Source organism: Dipodomys spectabilis, unplaced genomic scaffold (assembly GCF_019054845.1).
Source record: "Dipodomys spectabilis isolate Male_0828 unplaced genomic scaffold, ASM1905484v1 ptg000054l, whole genome shotgun sequence".
NCBI classification, from domain to species: Eukaryota; Metazoa; Chordata; class Mammalia; order Rodentia; family Heteromyidae; genus Dipodomys; species Dipodomys spectabilis.
Genome location: NW_024870731.1, coordinates 35,314,115 through 35,333,112, shown reverse-complemented (window position 1 = coordinate 35,333,112; position 18,998 = coordinate 35,314,115). Strand labels below are relative to the sequence as shown.

Here is an 18,998-nt window from a genome sequence, read left to right as displayed (position 1 = left end):
TGGTCTAAATACTGCCTTTGAATCCTTAATATTGAACCCAGTCACAGAGTGAATAAAATACCAGAAACTACTACAATCTAGATAGTGCTGCCATTTTTAAAGTTTTTCTTTAGTTGATAAATGGGCTTTCTCTAGGGGAGAAATATTACCCTGTCATAGAGCTCTGGGCTCTGCAGAACAATTCACTCTAACCAACCAGTGTTGCTTCCTACTAAAAGCAGAAGGACAGGGAAGGAATTATTGAAAGCTACAGTTCAACTACTATGCTGTACTGTCTCCACAGCCAAAAGCTATTTGCATTTTAAGTAGAAAATAGACTGTGGCAACACTAGACCATTTACTATATAGATTAAGAAAATTTTCTATAGTAGTTGTGGACATGTAAAGTTAGGTATTTATCTCATGCTAATTCTAACAATAAATTCAAGGTGAATTAAAGACTTATTTATTTATATTAGATGAAATTATGGGAGTACAAAACAAAAATAATTCTTTAATTCAAGTCTCAAGACAATGTTTTCTTGTGTGTCACAAAACAAAAATTGTAAGCTACTAAGAGATTAATGGAACTAAAAGCAAAATAGCAGTGTTAATGCAGACATACTTACTATAACATATAATAGAAAAGATATTACTATATTTAAATTATATCTGGAAATTAATCTGAGTGTTTCAACAGAAAAGTAGGCAAAGAGCATGGCTAGGGAATTGTGAATGTGCTCCAAATTGCCAATAAGCTTATGAGAAAAGTTCAGTCTAATTAGTAACCCAGGAAATGCAAACAACAACAATGTGACATTCTTTAGACTGCTCAGAGCAAATATTAAAGAATATAAGTCTAGAGAACCTGCAGTAATAGCATACTCAGGATGACACTGCACATATAATTTGCTATAGCAATGTTTTTCAAGAGTGATTAGTCAAGATGGATTCAAACTTAAAGTATATATAATCTAATTCCTCCAGAAATTCTATTTCCTAGTATGTACTCAAAGGATATAATTGGTCAAATAAACAAAAGAATGTAGTTATTTTGTGAAATGAAGTCTAACGAACTCCAACAAACTCCATCTAAAGTAATTATTGAAAAGGCATATAAAAGTATATGATAGACTATCTACCTTCTTTGATGCAGGTATGAATACTGGATTAATTTTGGAATTATTTCTGAGCTTTCTCTTCATGACATTTTTTTCCCCTTCTGGGGTTTGAACTTAGGGTCTAGAGCTTGCTAAGCAAGTGTTCAATGCAAGCCTTGTACCTACCTAACCTCTCTCTCAAATGGAAACACCACAGTGTGATTATTTTCTTGAGATCCCAGACTGGTCTTGAAATTCAATCTTTTCAATCTCCATCTCACATGTAGCTGGGATTACAGATGTGAAGCACTATGTCTGCTTTATGACTGAACATTTTATTCCTGATGATTTCCCACACCTTGCCACTGGAAAATCCTCATGGCTTCAAAAAGCATTTACATATAAGTCATTTTCAGACGAGATAGATCAGTGGAAGAAAATGCAGGAGTTGAGCCTTCTGTAGTCCCAACATAATACTTTCTTCAAACAGGGCATCTTTATTAAGAAAATACCCTGACATCTTCCCTTGGGCCCTGGTTTGAGCTAAAATTAAAGTGGTCCAGGGGGATGTACTTGGAACTATATCTTAGAACTACTTAATCTATTTCTTCACATCATATTGATGTCAAAGATACTTTTCACATGGGCTGTCTACTTTCCTTAATTCTACTCTTGTCATCTCTAAAGTCTGATTATCTGGAATTCCATGAGCATCTCTGTAAAGAAGCCAGAAATTTTACAAAATATATAAACATACCTATCTACTTTGAGATGTTTAAAATCTCAATAGTAAAATGTTCACTAATAATAATTATTTCCCTCAACAATAATTCATGATAGAAGTACTTTAAGTGTAAATGGAGTCATACTATTCAATGTACTTCTGCAAATGGACCCCGGTAAATTGGAGGAAGAGTAGGGCTGGGAGAGAAGGGGGAGAATAATGAAAGGGGTGACACTGATCGAGATGCATTATCCCCACAAAGGGACAGGCTGAATTGAAATCCCTTTGTGCAACGATTGGAAGATAATATAGAAAATTCGTTATAATCCAAATAAAAGTCAAAGGCCTCAGCATCAGCTTGCCTATTAGATCCCCACCCTCTGTCCCTATCTGCTTACCAAAATCTGTGGTTTCAAGATGCCTGCATGCTGTGCTCTTTTCCCAGTGTGACATACACATCCTGGCCCCAGTTTCAATTGTCTCCCTTCTACTCCTTCTCTGAATGTAACTCTCCCCCAATTCACAGCCCATAGAACACCTTCTTGGAAAGCACTCTCCCCCAATTCCCACAGCCTACATAATGTAACCCAGGACAGCCTCCTCAAAGTTTGTTGAAATTTCATGTACACCTGTCCACTGCTGTGGCTGCCTCCCTTCTCATTTGGAACAGCCTGGAAGCTCTGTCCCCCAATGAAGACTGGAGCTCATATGGTTGCTCACCTCTTATCACTTACACAAAGTACCTTCATATGTTAGAGCATTTTTTGTGTGTACAGTGAAAAAACTGTCCACCAATAACAAGTATTTATTCCTATGAGCACAGGTGTATATGTTTAATTAATAAGAAAAGTTTTAGCAGAATTGAATGTTAACATGATTCTTTCTTGTTCAGGTGATGTTATCAATGGGATTTGTTTATGCTCAAATAAGTGTTACATATCATCAGGTGTCATAATTACATTAAAACCTAAGTAGGAGAAGATAAAGTCACACATTTTACTTTCATTTAAAATGTGCCTCTGTGCTTCTCTGTAAGGAGAGTACATGGTCAGATTAGAAGAGAACTTTAATAGAGAAAATCATTGGTAAAATACTTTTTTTTGTATAAGGCCTTAACATCCCAGATAAAAAGTGAAAGTAGATAAATAAGATGATATGAAATGAAGAAACTTCTTTTTTTTGTTTTTTTTTTTGTTTTTTGTTTTTGTTTTTGGATTCGGTCGTGGGGCCTGAACTCTGGGCCTGGGCGCTGTCCCTCAGCTCTTCAGCTCAAGGCTAGCGCTCTACCACTTGAGCCACAGCGCCACTTCTGGCTTTTTTTCTTTTTTTTTTGCTTATGTGGTGCTGGGGAATTGAACCCAGGGCCTCATGCATGCAAAGCAAGCGCTCTACCACTGAGCCACCTTCCCAGCCCCAGAAATGAAGAAACTTCTAAACCGGAAAATAAGTTATCAACAATTAATTTGGTTGGTGATTTTGTTTTTGTGAGAATGGGAGAAAATATTTTTAAGACTATTTATCTGACAGTGTCCAGAATATATGAGAAACTGTACTAACTGGGGTCATTATGAAGCTTTACCTACACAGAGGAAAGGGCTACTAAGAGCGAAGATGCTGATGCTGATATCTGGGAGAGTGGGGGCAGGGAGGGTTTATGATGACCCCCTCTTTATTCAGGGAATGAAAAGGTATAGTTGAAGGGAAAAAAGTGTTTTATCCAGAGCACCATAGACTAAAATCCCTTTCTGTTCACAGAAGAAAGAAAGGTAGAGGATGAAAGTGAGACAACTGGATGGATATACAGCCCAGAGGAAGATACTTCTTTCGAACACCTACTGTGGCAGAATGCTTTGAAAGGCCAATGTTGAATTCAAAGCAGAATTTTCTTGCCAATCAGCCCAGATTCAAAGTCCTGCTTTTGCCATTTCCCTGCTGGGAGAATTTAACCAAGCCCTCACACCCACCCCCCACCCTCACCACCCAAATTGCTTTGCCTGGTCTTCGGCTCACTGGATATACATTAGCTACTGTTAATGAGAATATTCCTATCAGTAACAATATTCACGATCTTCAATCAGCTGCACTTGCCAAAAGAGAATTTCCTAAACTTTAAGTGCGAGCTAGACATATTCCATGCCTTTTCAAATGAAAAGGATACGCTCAACTTCTAAATGAGCATTGAGAACAGTGCAACACACAAAAGCACAGAGCCTTCCAGAAAGCTCCAAGACAGCTGGCAATGGACCATCCCTCTAGTACAGTTGTTTATATTTGATTACTTTTCCTTAATCCTGATGAAATAATTAAAATAAATCCTTTCTGCTCCAGGGAGAGACCTTAGTAAGAAGAACTCTAGTAGTCTGTTTGGAAGGGATTTCTAGATGAATTAAGGGAGGGCTACATAATCTTCATTCATAAAAACAAAATTGATTTATGTGAAAACAACTCATTAATATGTATGTGAAAGTAGATCTCTCCATTGCACAATTCTCAATAAGGGGGAAAACACCCAGCAATTGACTTGTTAAATCATGTCTATAGATCTAAGCTTTTCCTCATTTGCATTTTCTGTCTTGAGTTAGAAGCATTGCCTAGGAGGATAATATTTCTAGAAAGGGATTACAGTTTGAAAACCTATTGCTGTGTTGAATGCATGAGTACAAATTTCCCCCTTGTTCTTTATTCCAATAGCATTAACATATTTCCTTATTAAAGAAAAAAATGAGACTACAGTTATATTCATGCAGATAGAAAAATACAGAAAACAAACCTTATTTTGCTTATGATTGTGTTTGATCTATAGAAAATACTCTATAAATATGTTCTTGGAAAGTAAAAATTATATGTAGAACAGTCATTCTATTGTCTAGAAATACAGATTGCCATGTGCCTCTTCCCTGGATTTGTGTAGACGTTCTTGGAGTACCTTGTGGCAGCCATGTGGTAATGCTGCTAATGGCTCTGTGTAGGCTCTGAACTGAGGAAATTCTAGACCATTTGCTAATGCTGACAATATCAATGATCCCAGGGAACTTTCTAGAAATGTCATATGGTAGGCCCCACTTAAATCCACTGACTCACAATTTGCTTTAGATAAGAGCCACAAATGATTCATCCCTGTTAAAATTTGACAAGAGCCAGTTGAATGTTTAGAGAAGTTGTTAAAAACAACGAAAACCTAGCATGGGATCCCAGCTTCACTATTTCTTCATATCCTTGACTTCACTTCATAACCTTATTTTGTGAAAGACAGATATTGGGTCTAACCAGTGACATCTTAGTCACAGAAGAGAGACAATTGGGTTTAACTGCCACCATCTTGTGTTCATGGTGGAGGAAGGTGAAGTCCCACCCCAGGTGATGGGGGGTGCCTGAATTCCTGGAGGTAGGGGTGGGAACTTCGACAATAGGTTACTGGACCTGTCAGTCCTGTGCTTTGAACTCTTGAGACTCCATGGGACTATGCCCCACCCCCTACCCTATTTAGGCCTAGACCAGATCAGCTGACATAAATGCCATGCCTTGTGACTCGTGGTTCTCCTCTAGTTACCATGGTGTCCTACTTCAGCACTCCATTGGACTTTATCTGGATTGTTGGAATTGTTTTTCTGCTCTTTCTCTCCTGTCCTGCTCTCATGGCTCAGTTCCTACTAATTATGTCAAGTGTCATTAAAAAAATGTAGAACATTTTCTGTGATAAGCACACAAGCAATACATTTCAACTATCTAGCCAGATCCTCAAATTTTGGAGTAATTATTTAGTCAAAATATTTATTAATTTCCATCTGGCTTATCATTATCTATAACTGTTTCTTAATTTAAAAACATTTCATAGCTGGGAGCTGTGGTTCACACCTGTAATCCTGGCTATTCAGGAGGCTGAGATCTGAGCATCATGGTTTGAAGCTAGCTGGAACAGGAAAGTCTGAGAGACTCCAATACACTACCAAAAGAGCCAGAAGTAGAGATGTGGCTCAACCTTGAGCAAAAGAAGCTCAGGGAAAATGCCCAAGCCCAGAGTTCTAGCCCTAGGACTGCACAAAAGAACAATGAACAAACATTTTAGGGTTATTGTTTTAAGATTACAGATCAAAACATGATGGTAAGAAAACAAAATAATAATAGACAACAGTTTACTATTGATTTTTTTCTTTATTTCTTTGTTGTTTATTTAGGTAGAATCCCCTATGTCTATGTATCCCAAGCTTAGCCTCCAATTTGTGATCCTGTTGCCTGTCTCTGCATCCTGAGGGCTTGGATTACAGGTGGGATCATCATAGGCCTTTTGAGTCTGTTGAGTTTGTCTTTTGAGTTTGTTCACATGCATACCACACTGCCTGGTAATTCTGTTTTTTCAGGTATACAAAAGAGAAATAATGGTGAAATGTTCCAAAATATATGTTTGATATTGTTAGTATTATGCTCACCTTTGGTCCTCAGCCACCCACACCAGGGCCCCCTCCCATTCCTGGAGTTCCCTCCACACAGCTGGCCCTTCCCTCTCTCCACCCAGACCCACCTGAACTCCCATCTTCCTCACTTCCTATCCCCCAGACCCTCTTGCTACCTGGATGGGGATGGAGGCCATGTGCTCCCTCTCTTGGCGGTGATATGGGTTCTCTAATAAACCTTATAATCTTTCTCCTGTGCCTGCCCGCCTCTGCATGGTCCCCTGGGATTGATGCTCTTCCAGATAGATACAAAGAAAGAAAGAAAGAAAGAAAGGAAGAAAGAAAGAAAGAAAGAAAGAAAGGAAGAAAGGAAGAAAGAAAGAAAGAAAGAAAGAAAGAAAGAAAGAAAGAAAGAAAGACAGAAAGAAAGAAAGAAAGAAAGAAAGAAAGAAAGAAAGAAAGACAGAAAGAAAGAAAGAAAGAAAGAAAGAGATATATGGATATATATGGATATTGGGTCTAACTGGTGCCATTCTGGCAACTTGGTGGATGATAGAGAGTTTTACTGGCACCAATTTGTCTTCTTGGTGGATGAAAGTGAAGTCCCACCCTCAGGTGATGGGTGTGCCTGAATTCCTAGAGGCAAGGGTGGGGACTGGGAAAATAGGTTACAGGACCTGCCAGTTCTGTGCCTTGACATTGTGAGACTCTAAAGCTCACTGTGACCCTGCTGCCTGACCAGGACTCTATTTAGGCCCTGACCAGTTCAGCCGCCATGTTTCACTATGTCTTGTGTCTCCTGGCTCTCCTCGGGTCACCTTGGAGCCCCACTTCAGCTCTCCATTGGAGTTGATCTGGTTTTCTGGAATTGTTTTTCTGCTCTTTCTCTACTCTCCTACTCTCTTTGCTCAGTTTTCTAACAGTGTTAAGTATATTCGAGGCCACAAATTTTCCAGGGACATATGTCCACCTGCAGTTGCTGGCTTTCTAATAAAGACTCTCAATTCAACTTCTCAAAAATGTGGCTTTTCTGTTTGTTGTGATTGAATTCCTATATAACAATGTGTAATTGGGTACATTTTTGCCCTTAGAAATAACTCAAATTTCTAGTAACAGCAGACAATATATATTAAAAATAGCATATTTATGCAATAAATGATTCAGAAATGAGAAAGACTGAACTATAACAACTTAAAATATCACAGATAAATCTTACCAAGATTTGACTGGAAAGTCAGACATCAAGAAACATATAATAAATGATTTTAATTTATATGAATTCAATAAGTCACATATTAAACTTTAGATTTGTACATCATGATATGTGTCAACTTATGGAAGAAGAAGCAGAAAGTTGTAAGAGGAAGGTGGTACAAAAAGATGCCACTGTGACATCTGAAGTGTTCCTTTCATGGGCTTCATTTGGTAATGGTGAATGAGCTTCTACTGTCCTTATGTACTTTTTGGATATTCATTACACTTCTTGGGAATTGTAGAATGTCAATAACTTAAAATGGAAGGAACATGTCTGGGGATTTCAAGTTCTTTATTATTTGTATTTTCTTCCTAAACATCCATTTATATTTTTCTTTTTATAAAATATTGGCTAAACATACAAAAAAAGAAAAACAGAAAATCTTCTATGTGATCTTGAATTGTAAATAGGTTTTGTTGTAATTTTAGCCAGTTCTATCAAGTACATAAAGCTGAATCTATGTGGACTATGCACATAAATTCCTTAAAACCATTTGTCAAGGCGTATAAAAGTAATCAAAAACCACATTTAGAGTGTGTTTCTTTTTCAGGTTTGCAAAGCAGAATCTCTAGGTTTGCTAGATTGGATCCTTTACTTTCTTATATTTTCCTCTCCTACCATGACTCTTGGCCTGTGTAGCTTGAATATGCAGTTTTATTTAAATAGAGGGAAAAGATTAGATCTTGCTGAATAAAGTAGAGGAAGGCACTGGGAAAAGGCTGAGTTCCAAAAATGTATCATTTTTGATAAGATACATAAATAGATTTCCAGCAGTGATGATGGGAAAATTGAGGCAACAGCAATGGATAATCTACCTTCCTGTTGATTTTTCAGATAAAAATAATAGTGGCTTGGTGTACTTTATGCAACCGCTTAGAGCCTATTTGTTTAAGACTGAATTATTTTTAAAAGCAAAGTTTTCCCCTTGATATACCATTTGGAGGTTATGCTATTATTTTGTTAACACAAATTCAGAACATTAAATCTATTGCAACATGGCTAAGTGCTATTTCAACATGATAATAAAAAATATTAACTTATCAACTTTTTTAATTTTAGAAATTAGAGAAAAAAATTCCTTCAAGTGTCTTGTTTAGCTAGCTCTTTTCTGATATATTAAAAGGTTGAAAGGCATTTAGCATTTTCATTTATAATTAGATCTGCATTACCCACTTAATACATACTTCACAATTATCAGAGTCTTTACATGTTCCAAAAGCATTTTTAAGTGCTATTTTATAAAGTTCTCTTCCTGGGTCTTAATTTCTTTTTCCAGATGTAAATGCAACGTTATCACCAAACTGTCAGGATCATAGGCAAGTCTCTGAATTTCTTATATATTAAAGCATTTTAATGACTTTTGGAACTTCTTGCTGCCATTTTATTCTTTTAAATATGAGGGATATTTTTCCTCCTGTTTGCAAAGACCTTGACTAGGAAATGGAATAAAAATAGACACCATTTTCAATTATGAAAAGTCTTTAGAAATTCTCTTCAAGGAGCCAAAGTCTTGATATTAGGACATATATTGAAATGAGTCTATTGGCTCTAACAGGTGCCATCTTGGCCACATGGTGGATAATAGAGATTTGGGTTTCACTGGCGCCATTTTGTCTTCTTGGTGAACGAAGATCTAGTCTCACCCACAGGTGATTGGGGGGCCTCCTAGAGGCAAAGGTGGGGACTTGGACTTAAGTTATTGCCAGTCCTGTGCCATGAACTTCCTAGGCTCTCTAGCTCACCGTGACCCTGCCCCCTGACCAGGATCCTATGTAGGCTCTGCCCACCTTGGGCACCAGGACACCATGCCTCATGTCTCTGGATTTCCTCAAGTCACCATGGCATCCAACTTAGGCTCTCCATTGGAGTTGATCTGTTTTGTTGGGATTGTTTTTCTGCTCTTTCTTTGCTTTACTACTCATATGGCTCTATTTTCTAAGTGTTAAGCAATCTTTGAGACAGAAGTCCACCTGTAGTCACCAGCTTTGTAATAAACACTTCCAGTTCAACCTCTCAAAATGTGTCTTCTCTGTATCTAGCCATTGAACTCCCATATAACAATCTATTTTGTTATACTACTATTGTTTTCTTGCATTTTTTTTCTTTTTCCTTTCTCTTTTCATTTTGTGGGGAGGATTGGGGTTTGGCCACTCAGGTCCTAGTACTTGCTAGGCCTCAACTTCTTTTTCACTTTAGTTTTTATTTTTAATCATTTTTCAGATATAATCTCCTACTTTTGTCTGGGACAAGCCTCAAACCAGCACATATGCCATCACACTTAGCCCTGAATGTGATTTTTTCATTTAAAAGGATTATATTTGATTTTTCTTTATCTACAAAATAAATATATGTAAAAAAACATTTTGAGTGGAGAAATTCTATATCTACTGTAGTTTGTATGACCTTGGGCAAATAAAGTAGTTTTTATCACATTGAATTTCTCCATCTGTAAAACATGACTTAGAATAGCTTACAGGTTTAGAATAGAAATGAATGGCCTAAAAGGTATAAATGGTTTGCATTCTTTTGGAAAAAATTACGATGATTGTAAATGTCTACATGTTTATAATCCTTTAAAATGCATTATTATTGCATTTTCACCTTGAACACTAAAAATCCATCCTGAACTGTGGTGCAAGAATTCTTTGTCCTCATCACATATGTTATAAAAACAGAGCTTTAGATCACTCATAAATATGACCACAGTAGTTTAAATATTAGTAGTACTAAAAGTATCAGCCTAACACATCTGAAGAAAAAATTATATGGCATCAAACAGCCTTTTGTAAACATCTTCAAAATCCATAACATCATTCTAAGTTTCTTTTGCCCTGAGGATACAAGTTGAAATACAGACCTTCGACTACACATTGCATGGCCAGGCCCCTAAGTAACTCCTGATATTCATCTCCTAATAATCTCTCAGTTCCCACTATACTTTAGGTGGTAAGAGTTGGGTCAACTGGACACTGATGGCTCATGCCTATCTATAATACTTGCTTCGAAGGAGGCTGAAATCTGAAAATTATGGTTCTAAGCCAGTTTGGGGAGAAAAGTCAGTGAAACTCTTATCTCCAACTAGCCAAAACTGGAAATGGAAGGGTGGTTTAAGTGGTAGAGTGGCAGACTTGCCTAGAAAAAAGCCAAGCCAGAGCATATGGTATCAAGTTGAAGACTCAGTACCAGCACCCACAAGAAAATAAAGTGTTGTATCCCCTTATGGACTGATACAAAGTAGACAAAAATGACCACCTCATTTGACATGTAAGTGTCAAGTGGGCAAGTGAATACTTGCCCACAGTGTCATACTGGTTGTAGAACATAATGTGACTCAGGCAGTTTGCCTCTGTCCACAGCATTGTATACTCCAATGGATTTCTCTTTGCTACTTTGGGATCTCACAGTATCACTCAGCTAACACACTGTTTACTGATCAACCTTGGATACAAGGGCCTTTTATTTTTGAACAGCTTTCAAATTATTTTTCAGCCGCAACCTCAAATACCAGCCATTTCTTAAAGCCAGCATTGCATTCCTGTTTCCATGTTGCCCTTCCTATAGTTTTGTCAGTACATAGCTTTGGCCACACATGGATTTTGCCTCTTCTCTATATTCGATTTCAATGGCCTTCTTTGCCTCATTTCTCTGTTTTGACCCAAAAATAGTATTTCAAGACTCAATTAAAGCCCTGTTGCTTTTGTAAGCTCTCTTTGTCTTTTCTCCTATGCACCAAATTTAAAAGCTTCCCTTCCACTCTGGACCCTCATCTTGAAATATGGATACTGGTTTTAACTGGTGCCATCCTGACATCTTGGGAGATGATAGAGACTTTTCAAAACCTCTTAAGGTAAAATTCATTCCCCCTTCCCCATGGGGCAGAGACTTAGACAATAGATTCCTCCGCTTGCCGGACCTGCACCATGAACTCATAAGACTCATTGAACTCTTGAGTTCCCTGTGACACTGACCTCTATCCATGATGTTACTCAGGTCCCCCCAACTCTGTCACCATTGCACCATGACTCATGCCTCCTGACTCTCTTAAAGTCACCACAGTGTTGGTCTTCAACTCTCCATTAGAGTTGGTCTGGTTTATTGAAATTGCTTTCTGCTCTTTCTTACTCCTCTTGTGGCTCAGTTTCCTAACAGTGTTAAGTGCATTCGAGGCTACAAGTCTTTCAGACATGAGTCTGCTTGCAGTCACCAGCTTTCTAATAAAGATTCCTGACTCAACCACTCAACATGTGGCTTCTTTGTATCTCATGATCAAATCCCCATATAACAATCCCTTAGAGTAGAAGATCACTTCTCTTACTCCATTGTATATACTTCCTGAGGCCAAAGGAGGATTGTGGGAACAGAGAACCTTACCCTTCACTGCCTGGGTTTGACTAGTGACTTTGCCATTTATTATTTGTGTTTAGGCAGGTTGGTTTAACCTTATAGGCTTCATTCTGCCCAGCAGAATATGGGTATTTGGATCATCTCAGAGGGTTTGTCGTGAGGATCTTTGGAGTTAATTTATATAAGGAATACGAAATAATCTCTGCCACGCAGTATGTACTATGCATTAACATTTATTTTTTTTTCTTTTTTTTGCACTTAAGGGTTCACATGTCTGCTCTGTGAGACAGGTAGTAGTGAAATGAGGATATGAGTCCAACCGGCACCATCTTATAGGGAATTAGGTCTAACTGGCACCATCTTGGCTTCTTGGTGGATGAAGGTGAAGTCCCACATCCAGGTGATGGGCGTGCCTGAATTCTTACAGGCAGGGGTGGGAACTTGGACAATAGGTTACTGGACCTGCCAGACCTCTACCTTGAACTCTGGAGACTCTTTGAACTCTCCAGTTCCCTGTGACCCTGCCTCCTGATTATGACCCCATTTAGACCTCTACCAGCCAAGACAACATCTTGATCCATGCCTCCTCCATCTCCTGACTCTCCTCAGGTCACTATGGTCTCTCTCTTCAGCTCCCCATTAGAGTCAATCTGGTTTGTTGGGATTGTTTTTCTACTCTTTCTTGTGTCTCATACCTTCATGGCTCAGATTTCTAACCGTATATTAAAAGTTGCAAGGTTTGGGGAAACATGTGTCTACTTGTAGTCGCTGGCTTTTTAATAAAGACTCCCAATTCAACCTCTCAAAATGTGGCTTCTCTATATTTTACCATCAAATTCCCATATAACAGTAGCTTTCTGGGTTAAATCTTCCATTTAATCTTTTGGATCTAGAACTGTGCTTGATGCATATAAATTACGCATTCCTAGGTGGCTGTCAGATGAATAAATGAATAAGCAATTAGGAAGCTCCAGTCTAGCTGCTTTCCTTCTGTTACAATGGAACAAATATGTTAGAAATAGATCTGTGGTTAAGTATGAACCAGAACCTGATCAAAAAGTCTTATTCATAGATTTTACCCTAAATGTTTATTTTCTTCCCATTGGTAGAATTCTATATTAAGAATAGAAAAAGAAAAATGGAATCACAGGTTTCCTTCAAAATACCTAACTCATTTTCTCACGGATGACATTTTAAATGGCAATGACAGATGTTCTCTCACAGAACAGAATAATTCATTAACATCCGTATGAAAGGAAGACATTCAACCTCAATCTACACTCAACCTTTAGCACCAAAGACCTTGAGATAAGAATGCAGAGCTGTTATAAATGCTTTTAAAAGTCAAAATGTTTTTTTTTATCATTCAAGAATTCTAGAAAGGCAACTGGAGCATTTGGTGACTAGACACCTGCTCAATGTACTGAAGGAATGAATCTGCCTGGGGTTAATGGGGGAGTTTACAATAGAACCTATCGGCTTTCCTGAAAGGGCAGAATATTATACTAAAGAAATAAAAGGAACTTTCAAGTTCTAATACCTCAAAACTTTTATAATCTAATAATTAAAAAGCCTAGAGAGGTGAATGAATTTTCTAGATTACATAGGTGGTTAAAGATTTAGGAGGATGCTACATAATAATCAGTTTTTAATAAATTACAATATACATTTCAGTCTTGTTCTATGGTAAGATGATTCACAATGAAGGCAAAGTCTAAAAAAGTCAGCCAGACCCTGGTGGCTCACACCTGTAATCCAAGCTATACAAGAGGATCTGAGGCTCTGAGGATTAAGTTCTGAAGCCAGACGGGGAAGGAAAGTCAGTAAGACTCTTATCTCCAGTTCACCACCAAAAAGCCTGAAGTGGAACTATCACTCAAGTGGTAGAGCACCAATCTTGAGCCAAAATAAAATAAATAACTCTGAAGGATAGAACCCAGGTCTTGAGTTCAAACCCCAGGACCAGCAGAAAATAAATACATAAATAAAAATGAAAGAAAAAGAAATTCAGATTATGCTTCTGGATTACTGAACTTCCAGACAAGCAAAAGCCATCAATTACCAAAGGGAATATTAGTCTCTTTCATGGACAATCCACAAATGAAAGGCTATTCCTAAGTCCAATTCTTCTGAAGGTCAAAATGACCCTCAACAATGACTTGTCAACTGAGAGAACTGGAACATCTCTATTCTAATTCTACCCTAAGGAAGTTGTCTGAGTAAGGCTTCTGGACCCAAGATTTCCATCAAAAAGTAGACCAAATATCTGACAGTAAATGTTTAGTTATCTGTCATTTGAATTCCTTAAAAGTAGAACCTGAGGCAAGGATTTATGCCCATCAGATCTATGGAAGTAGTGTTCTCAGCAGGGAGTAGGGAAAGAAGATAGGATAAGGGGAGGAGTTAAGCCAAAAAGTCTTCCCATGAAATGCAGAGAGAGAACAGGCCTGGGTATTAAGAGCAGGACCTTTATCACTCATCCAGGGGACTCTGGATAGGTTACCCCAGCACCTACCTTACTTATATGGTTTACCTATGTCTTAAATATATGGTTTGTTATTTAATACACATAATTGTTTAAAACCATAATTTAACTTAACCTTAATTGTTTTCATTTAAGTTATTATGCCATTTGCAACTGGAATAAAGAAAGTTTCCATGACCTGTGTGGCAGGGTTTGGTAGGAACTCAATATTGTAACGTGAGAAGTCTAGATTTCAGATTCTGAATTCTTTAGCATCTATGTAAAAAGTGTTCTTAAAAAAGTGTTCTCACTTGAACATGAAAAAGTATGCAGGACTTTAGACATTTGCAAACAGTGAAACCAAAGGAGGATACTATTAGGAAAGGAACACAAAGGTGTAATGCCTAGGTGGAAACATCATATAAACTAATATTTATTGAAATGCATCCCAGGGAATGGAAACAAGTTGTTATTTTCTTTGTTATTGTTATTGGTTTTTCTTTTCTTTTTCTCTTGTTTATTCATTTATCTGACTTTGGGAGGGTAAGAAAGGAGCATAGAAATGGAGGGACAAAGGGTGAACAAATGCAGCAGCAGTACTCACTAGACAGTATGTTGAAAATGAACTGTACACCTGTGTGTGGGGAAGGAAGGGAAAAGCTGGGAGGGACTGAAGAGGGAAAGGCAACATTGTCCAAAAGAATTATGCTCTTTACCTGACTTAGGTAACTGCAACCCCTCTGTACCTTCCCTTTATAATAACAATGATGAAAAGTGTTCTCTAAAAACATATCTGAACAAAGTCTTGATTTCAGTGAATCTTGCAAGGTCTTTTAATCTAGCAAATGGAAACAGCAACGAAATCTGCCACCCATCATGGTCCAAGAGAGGTAAGATAGACTAACGTATCCAAAAGACTTGAAAATAAGAGAGTCAGAAATTGGCCTGAAGAAATCTTCAAAGTATAAACTAGAAGATTTTTCTTTTGAGAAACATTAGCAGATTGAAATGTGCATTTGGCCAAGCTAAGAGAAACAATAAACTTAAGAAAGAACGGTGGATTATTCTTACCATGCGCAGAATGGAAGATTTTACGTCTTCTTTTTTTTCAGTTAATTCAATCACTCTCCTCTGTGGTAGCCATTACTTCTAGTCTTATTCTACAAATTCCTTGCTAGATGTTCAATGTTGTTAAGAACTGGCCAGATTTCATTATGTTGCATTTGACAGAGATGCAATGTTGAACTCAGACTCTGTCTGTATCAGGCCCCATCCACTAACCATCATCAATATTCTAACAAAGGCTTTTTCAGGAAAACAACCACTGTTGAACTTTATGAGGGAGATGGTGAGGAATCAAAATGTGGATACAGAAGTCCATGTACTTCAGGAACTTTCTGTTTTGTTAGCATGTATTCAGGATTAATCATTTCCATGTTTACACACTAGCAACTATCTCTTGGATCCAATAAGAAAAAAATTTAAATATGACATCTCTGTAAAAATAGGACAGAAGAAGTAAAATATGTGGTCCTTTCTTCAATTGTCAGTGTAATGAGCAAAGACTCTTTATTATACCTTGCTAGGAGAAAGGTAAGATCATGAATATAGGACATTTTACATTCCAAATAAACGAATAATAATGATGCTTTTAAAGATCAACAATCATACACCTTTAGCTATCCCTCCAGAAAGAGGGATATAGATACAGGAAAGTCATCAGTGACCAAAGTTTCCATTTCTCTCATTCATCTAAATAAAGGCATTTAATTCTCACTTTTTAACCTTGCCTTATTCTTTTGGGCAAAGAAAGAATATGTTCAAAATAGAGATTCTTTAAGTTATATGGATTTTTAAAAAGCAAACAAGAGGGTAAGTTAAATAGAGAACTTTAAAGAGTATTTTTGTTAAAAATCGACAGGATATTAATTGAAATAAACAGATGAAGTTATTTTGTAAAGAATAATACTTTGATTTTTAGGCACAGAAAATCAGTTGTTTTCAAGAACAGATAGAATCCATAATTATTGCTAGAGAAATTTAGGAGTTATTTAGAAAATAAGTACTATAACCTATATGGAATCTCCTTTTCCAGGGAGTCAGATTTATCATTCTGAAATCGGAATCAAATTATATGTATCTTCGAGGGACATTGCCTTAACACACAAGAGAATTAATTATTGTGATAGAATCATTCAGCCTCTGGAGCAATTGCTCATTTAGGTAATGTATTATATTTTGTTCTCTACGATTTTACCAAGTTATGATTCCTAGCTGGAATGCAGAAATCAATTTTAATTATCTCTACTATCTTAAAAATGCTACCAACTTACCGACCTCTGTTCATCTATATTCTACTTAGATCCACTGACTTCTTATTCCACGTGTATAAACTTGTACAAATTTGCATATACTCAGAGCAATTTCAGTGTATAAACGTGTGTGCATTTGTACATATACATGTAAATGAATGTGTGAACACACACGTGTATACACACACTAATATAAGATACATGACTGTATCTTATATAGATGATATATAGATTATATATATAATATAGATAGATGATATGTAGCTAGCTAGCTAGATACACATATATTTAGGATCAAATCTTAAAATGGTCAATAGAAATAGAATTGTGTGTAGGCTATGAGACTCCTCACATAAAATACCCTTCAACATCACCTTTTTGAGGAGAAACAGACACAATTATTAATTCATGTATCTTCTGATGACTAAAGTAATTTTGCAAGGTGGCTTAGGGCACACATTTATTAATGAAATTTCAAATCATTCAATTTCTTGAAGTTATAAGACAGTGCAGACATTTCCATTAGCCCCTCAAGAGTAGCAGCTAAGACTGTGGATCCCAAAGGTATAGTGCCAGAGTGCAGGGAGCTTTCTCTACAAAGGAGAAACGCAAGCCTTCTGCTTTGTCGACATCCACAGATATAATTACTCTCCAACAAGGCTTTCACTGAAGCCAATAAGAAACATTTTTGTCCCTGGAAACACAATATATAAGGAATATAAGAAACAGTATGTCTATTGTTCATCGGCTAATGTCCCCAAATGTCACCAAGGTAATTACTTGGATGACATTTATGTGATACAGCTGGGCATTGTTACAGTTAATATAAAGCCTGCCTTTGGCAACCACTTCATTTCCATCTCCACTGCACCATGGGTATGAGATCGCCCTTCCAGGAAGAACACACTCCTCTTTGCCAGTGACACCTCTGCCCTCTGATTTTCTCCTGTGGGTTCTTCACATAAATACCCAAAGCAAAAGAAAAAAAAAATTAAAGGGCCAATAATACTATATTAGAAAACTGTTATCTTACTATTTATATCTGGAACTTTTTGAGACTTTCTAAAAATAATTTACCTCGTGTAATGGCACTGATGTTTTCTTTCATTTTACTAGGTTTTTGTTTTTTTTTTTCTTTTTGGTCTGTGTAGAGAAAGGTTTCCTTATATAGATCCCCAAACTACACAGTCAAAACTTTGGTGTGAATGTGTGTGTGTGTGTGCCAGTACTGGGACTTGAACTCATGGCCTGGATACTGTCCCTTAATTATTTTTTATTTTAATTTCTATTGTTTCTCAAGGTTGGTGCTCTACTGTTGGAGCCATTTCTTTACTTTCTGCTTTTTGGTGGTTAGCTGCAGATAAGAATCTCATGAACTGTTCTACCCAGGCTGACTTAGAACTGTAATCTTTAGATCTCAGTTTCCTGAGTAGCTAAGATTACAGATGTCAACCACAGACAAGAACATTAGTCAAATTTTTTTACATTCATAAAACCATTTCTTTCCAAAAAGAGGTTATTGGCAAAGCTTGCTATTCCCCATAATATACTTATGAATATTATATTATATTTTCAGAAACACACAGAGGAGAGATATTTTTCCCTCTAAACTTACATGCAAACTGTAGTTTTGCCTTCCGACTTAGAATGGTCCCCAGAACGTTGGTGGCCAGGCATTGGTATGTGCCAATGTCTTGATCTGTGTGGGGGCTCCGGATAGCCAAGCTTCCCCCCTCCAACTTGTAGTGATAACTCAGGTTCAAATCAATATCTGTGGCATTCTGCTTCCACCTTCAAGGGAAAGACATGAAGTTATAACACAGAGAACTGATTGCTCCTTGTCTTAATATGCAGTTTTAATCCCTACAAACGTAACAACAAAACGAAAAGCTCCCAGATTCTTCTAAGGTAACTGCCTTGAGCTCCATGATACCAATAATTAGGCTATTTGAAAACTCTCGTACTCTTCAAGAAGTTCATTCAATTGTATACCAAAAGGCAACAGAACCCTTGAACTGAGAAATAAAAATGAAACATAAAACCAATAATACTGGCCACCTTATTCCTTTAAAGCCCTTTCAAATTCTATACTATCCATGAACTCTCACAGCTGATGCTGCATAAGTGAAGGTCAAAAATGAGTTAGAGATAGAAATCAAAGGAAGTTATATTACCAATGGCACAAAATTGCCAACAAAGACCTTCCAATGCTAATTGGAGCCTGATAACGAGGCGAGGATAGCCTGACAACTTTGTGCATTCGGTGACTTCAAAAATTAATCATGCTGATAATATTTCAATGGCACTGAGGAATGCCAAACGAAAATGATATGTTAGCAAAACAAATGCAGCTTGAGGAGGAGGTTTTTGTTTTTGTTTTTAATTTTAGGAAGCCAGAAGTCTCTCAATATTCCTTTAGTCCATGAGGT

General features: G+C 37.2%; 1 protein-coding gene across 1 annotated transcript in view; it reads right to left on the bottom strand.

Moving 5' to 3' along the window:
• The window catches only part of LOC122108014 (contactin-6-like), a 253,962-nt gene that overhangs the window by 121,089 nt on the left and 113,875 nt on the right, over positions 1 to 18,998 (bottom strand). The window contains 1 exon segment of the mRNA XM_042679950.1: positions 18,185 to 18,360. Within this exon segment, the coding sequence (XP_042535884.1) occupies positions 18,185 to 18,360 (176 nt within the window).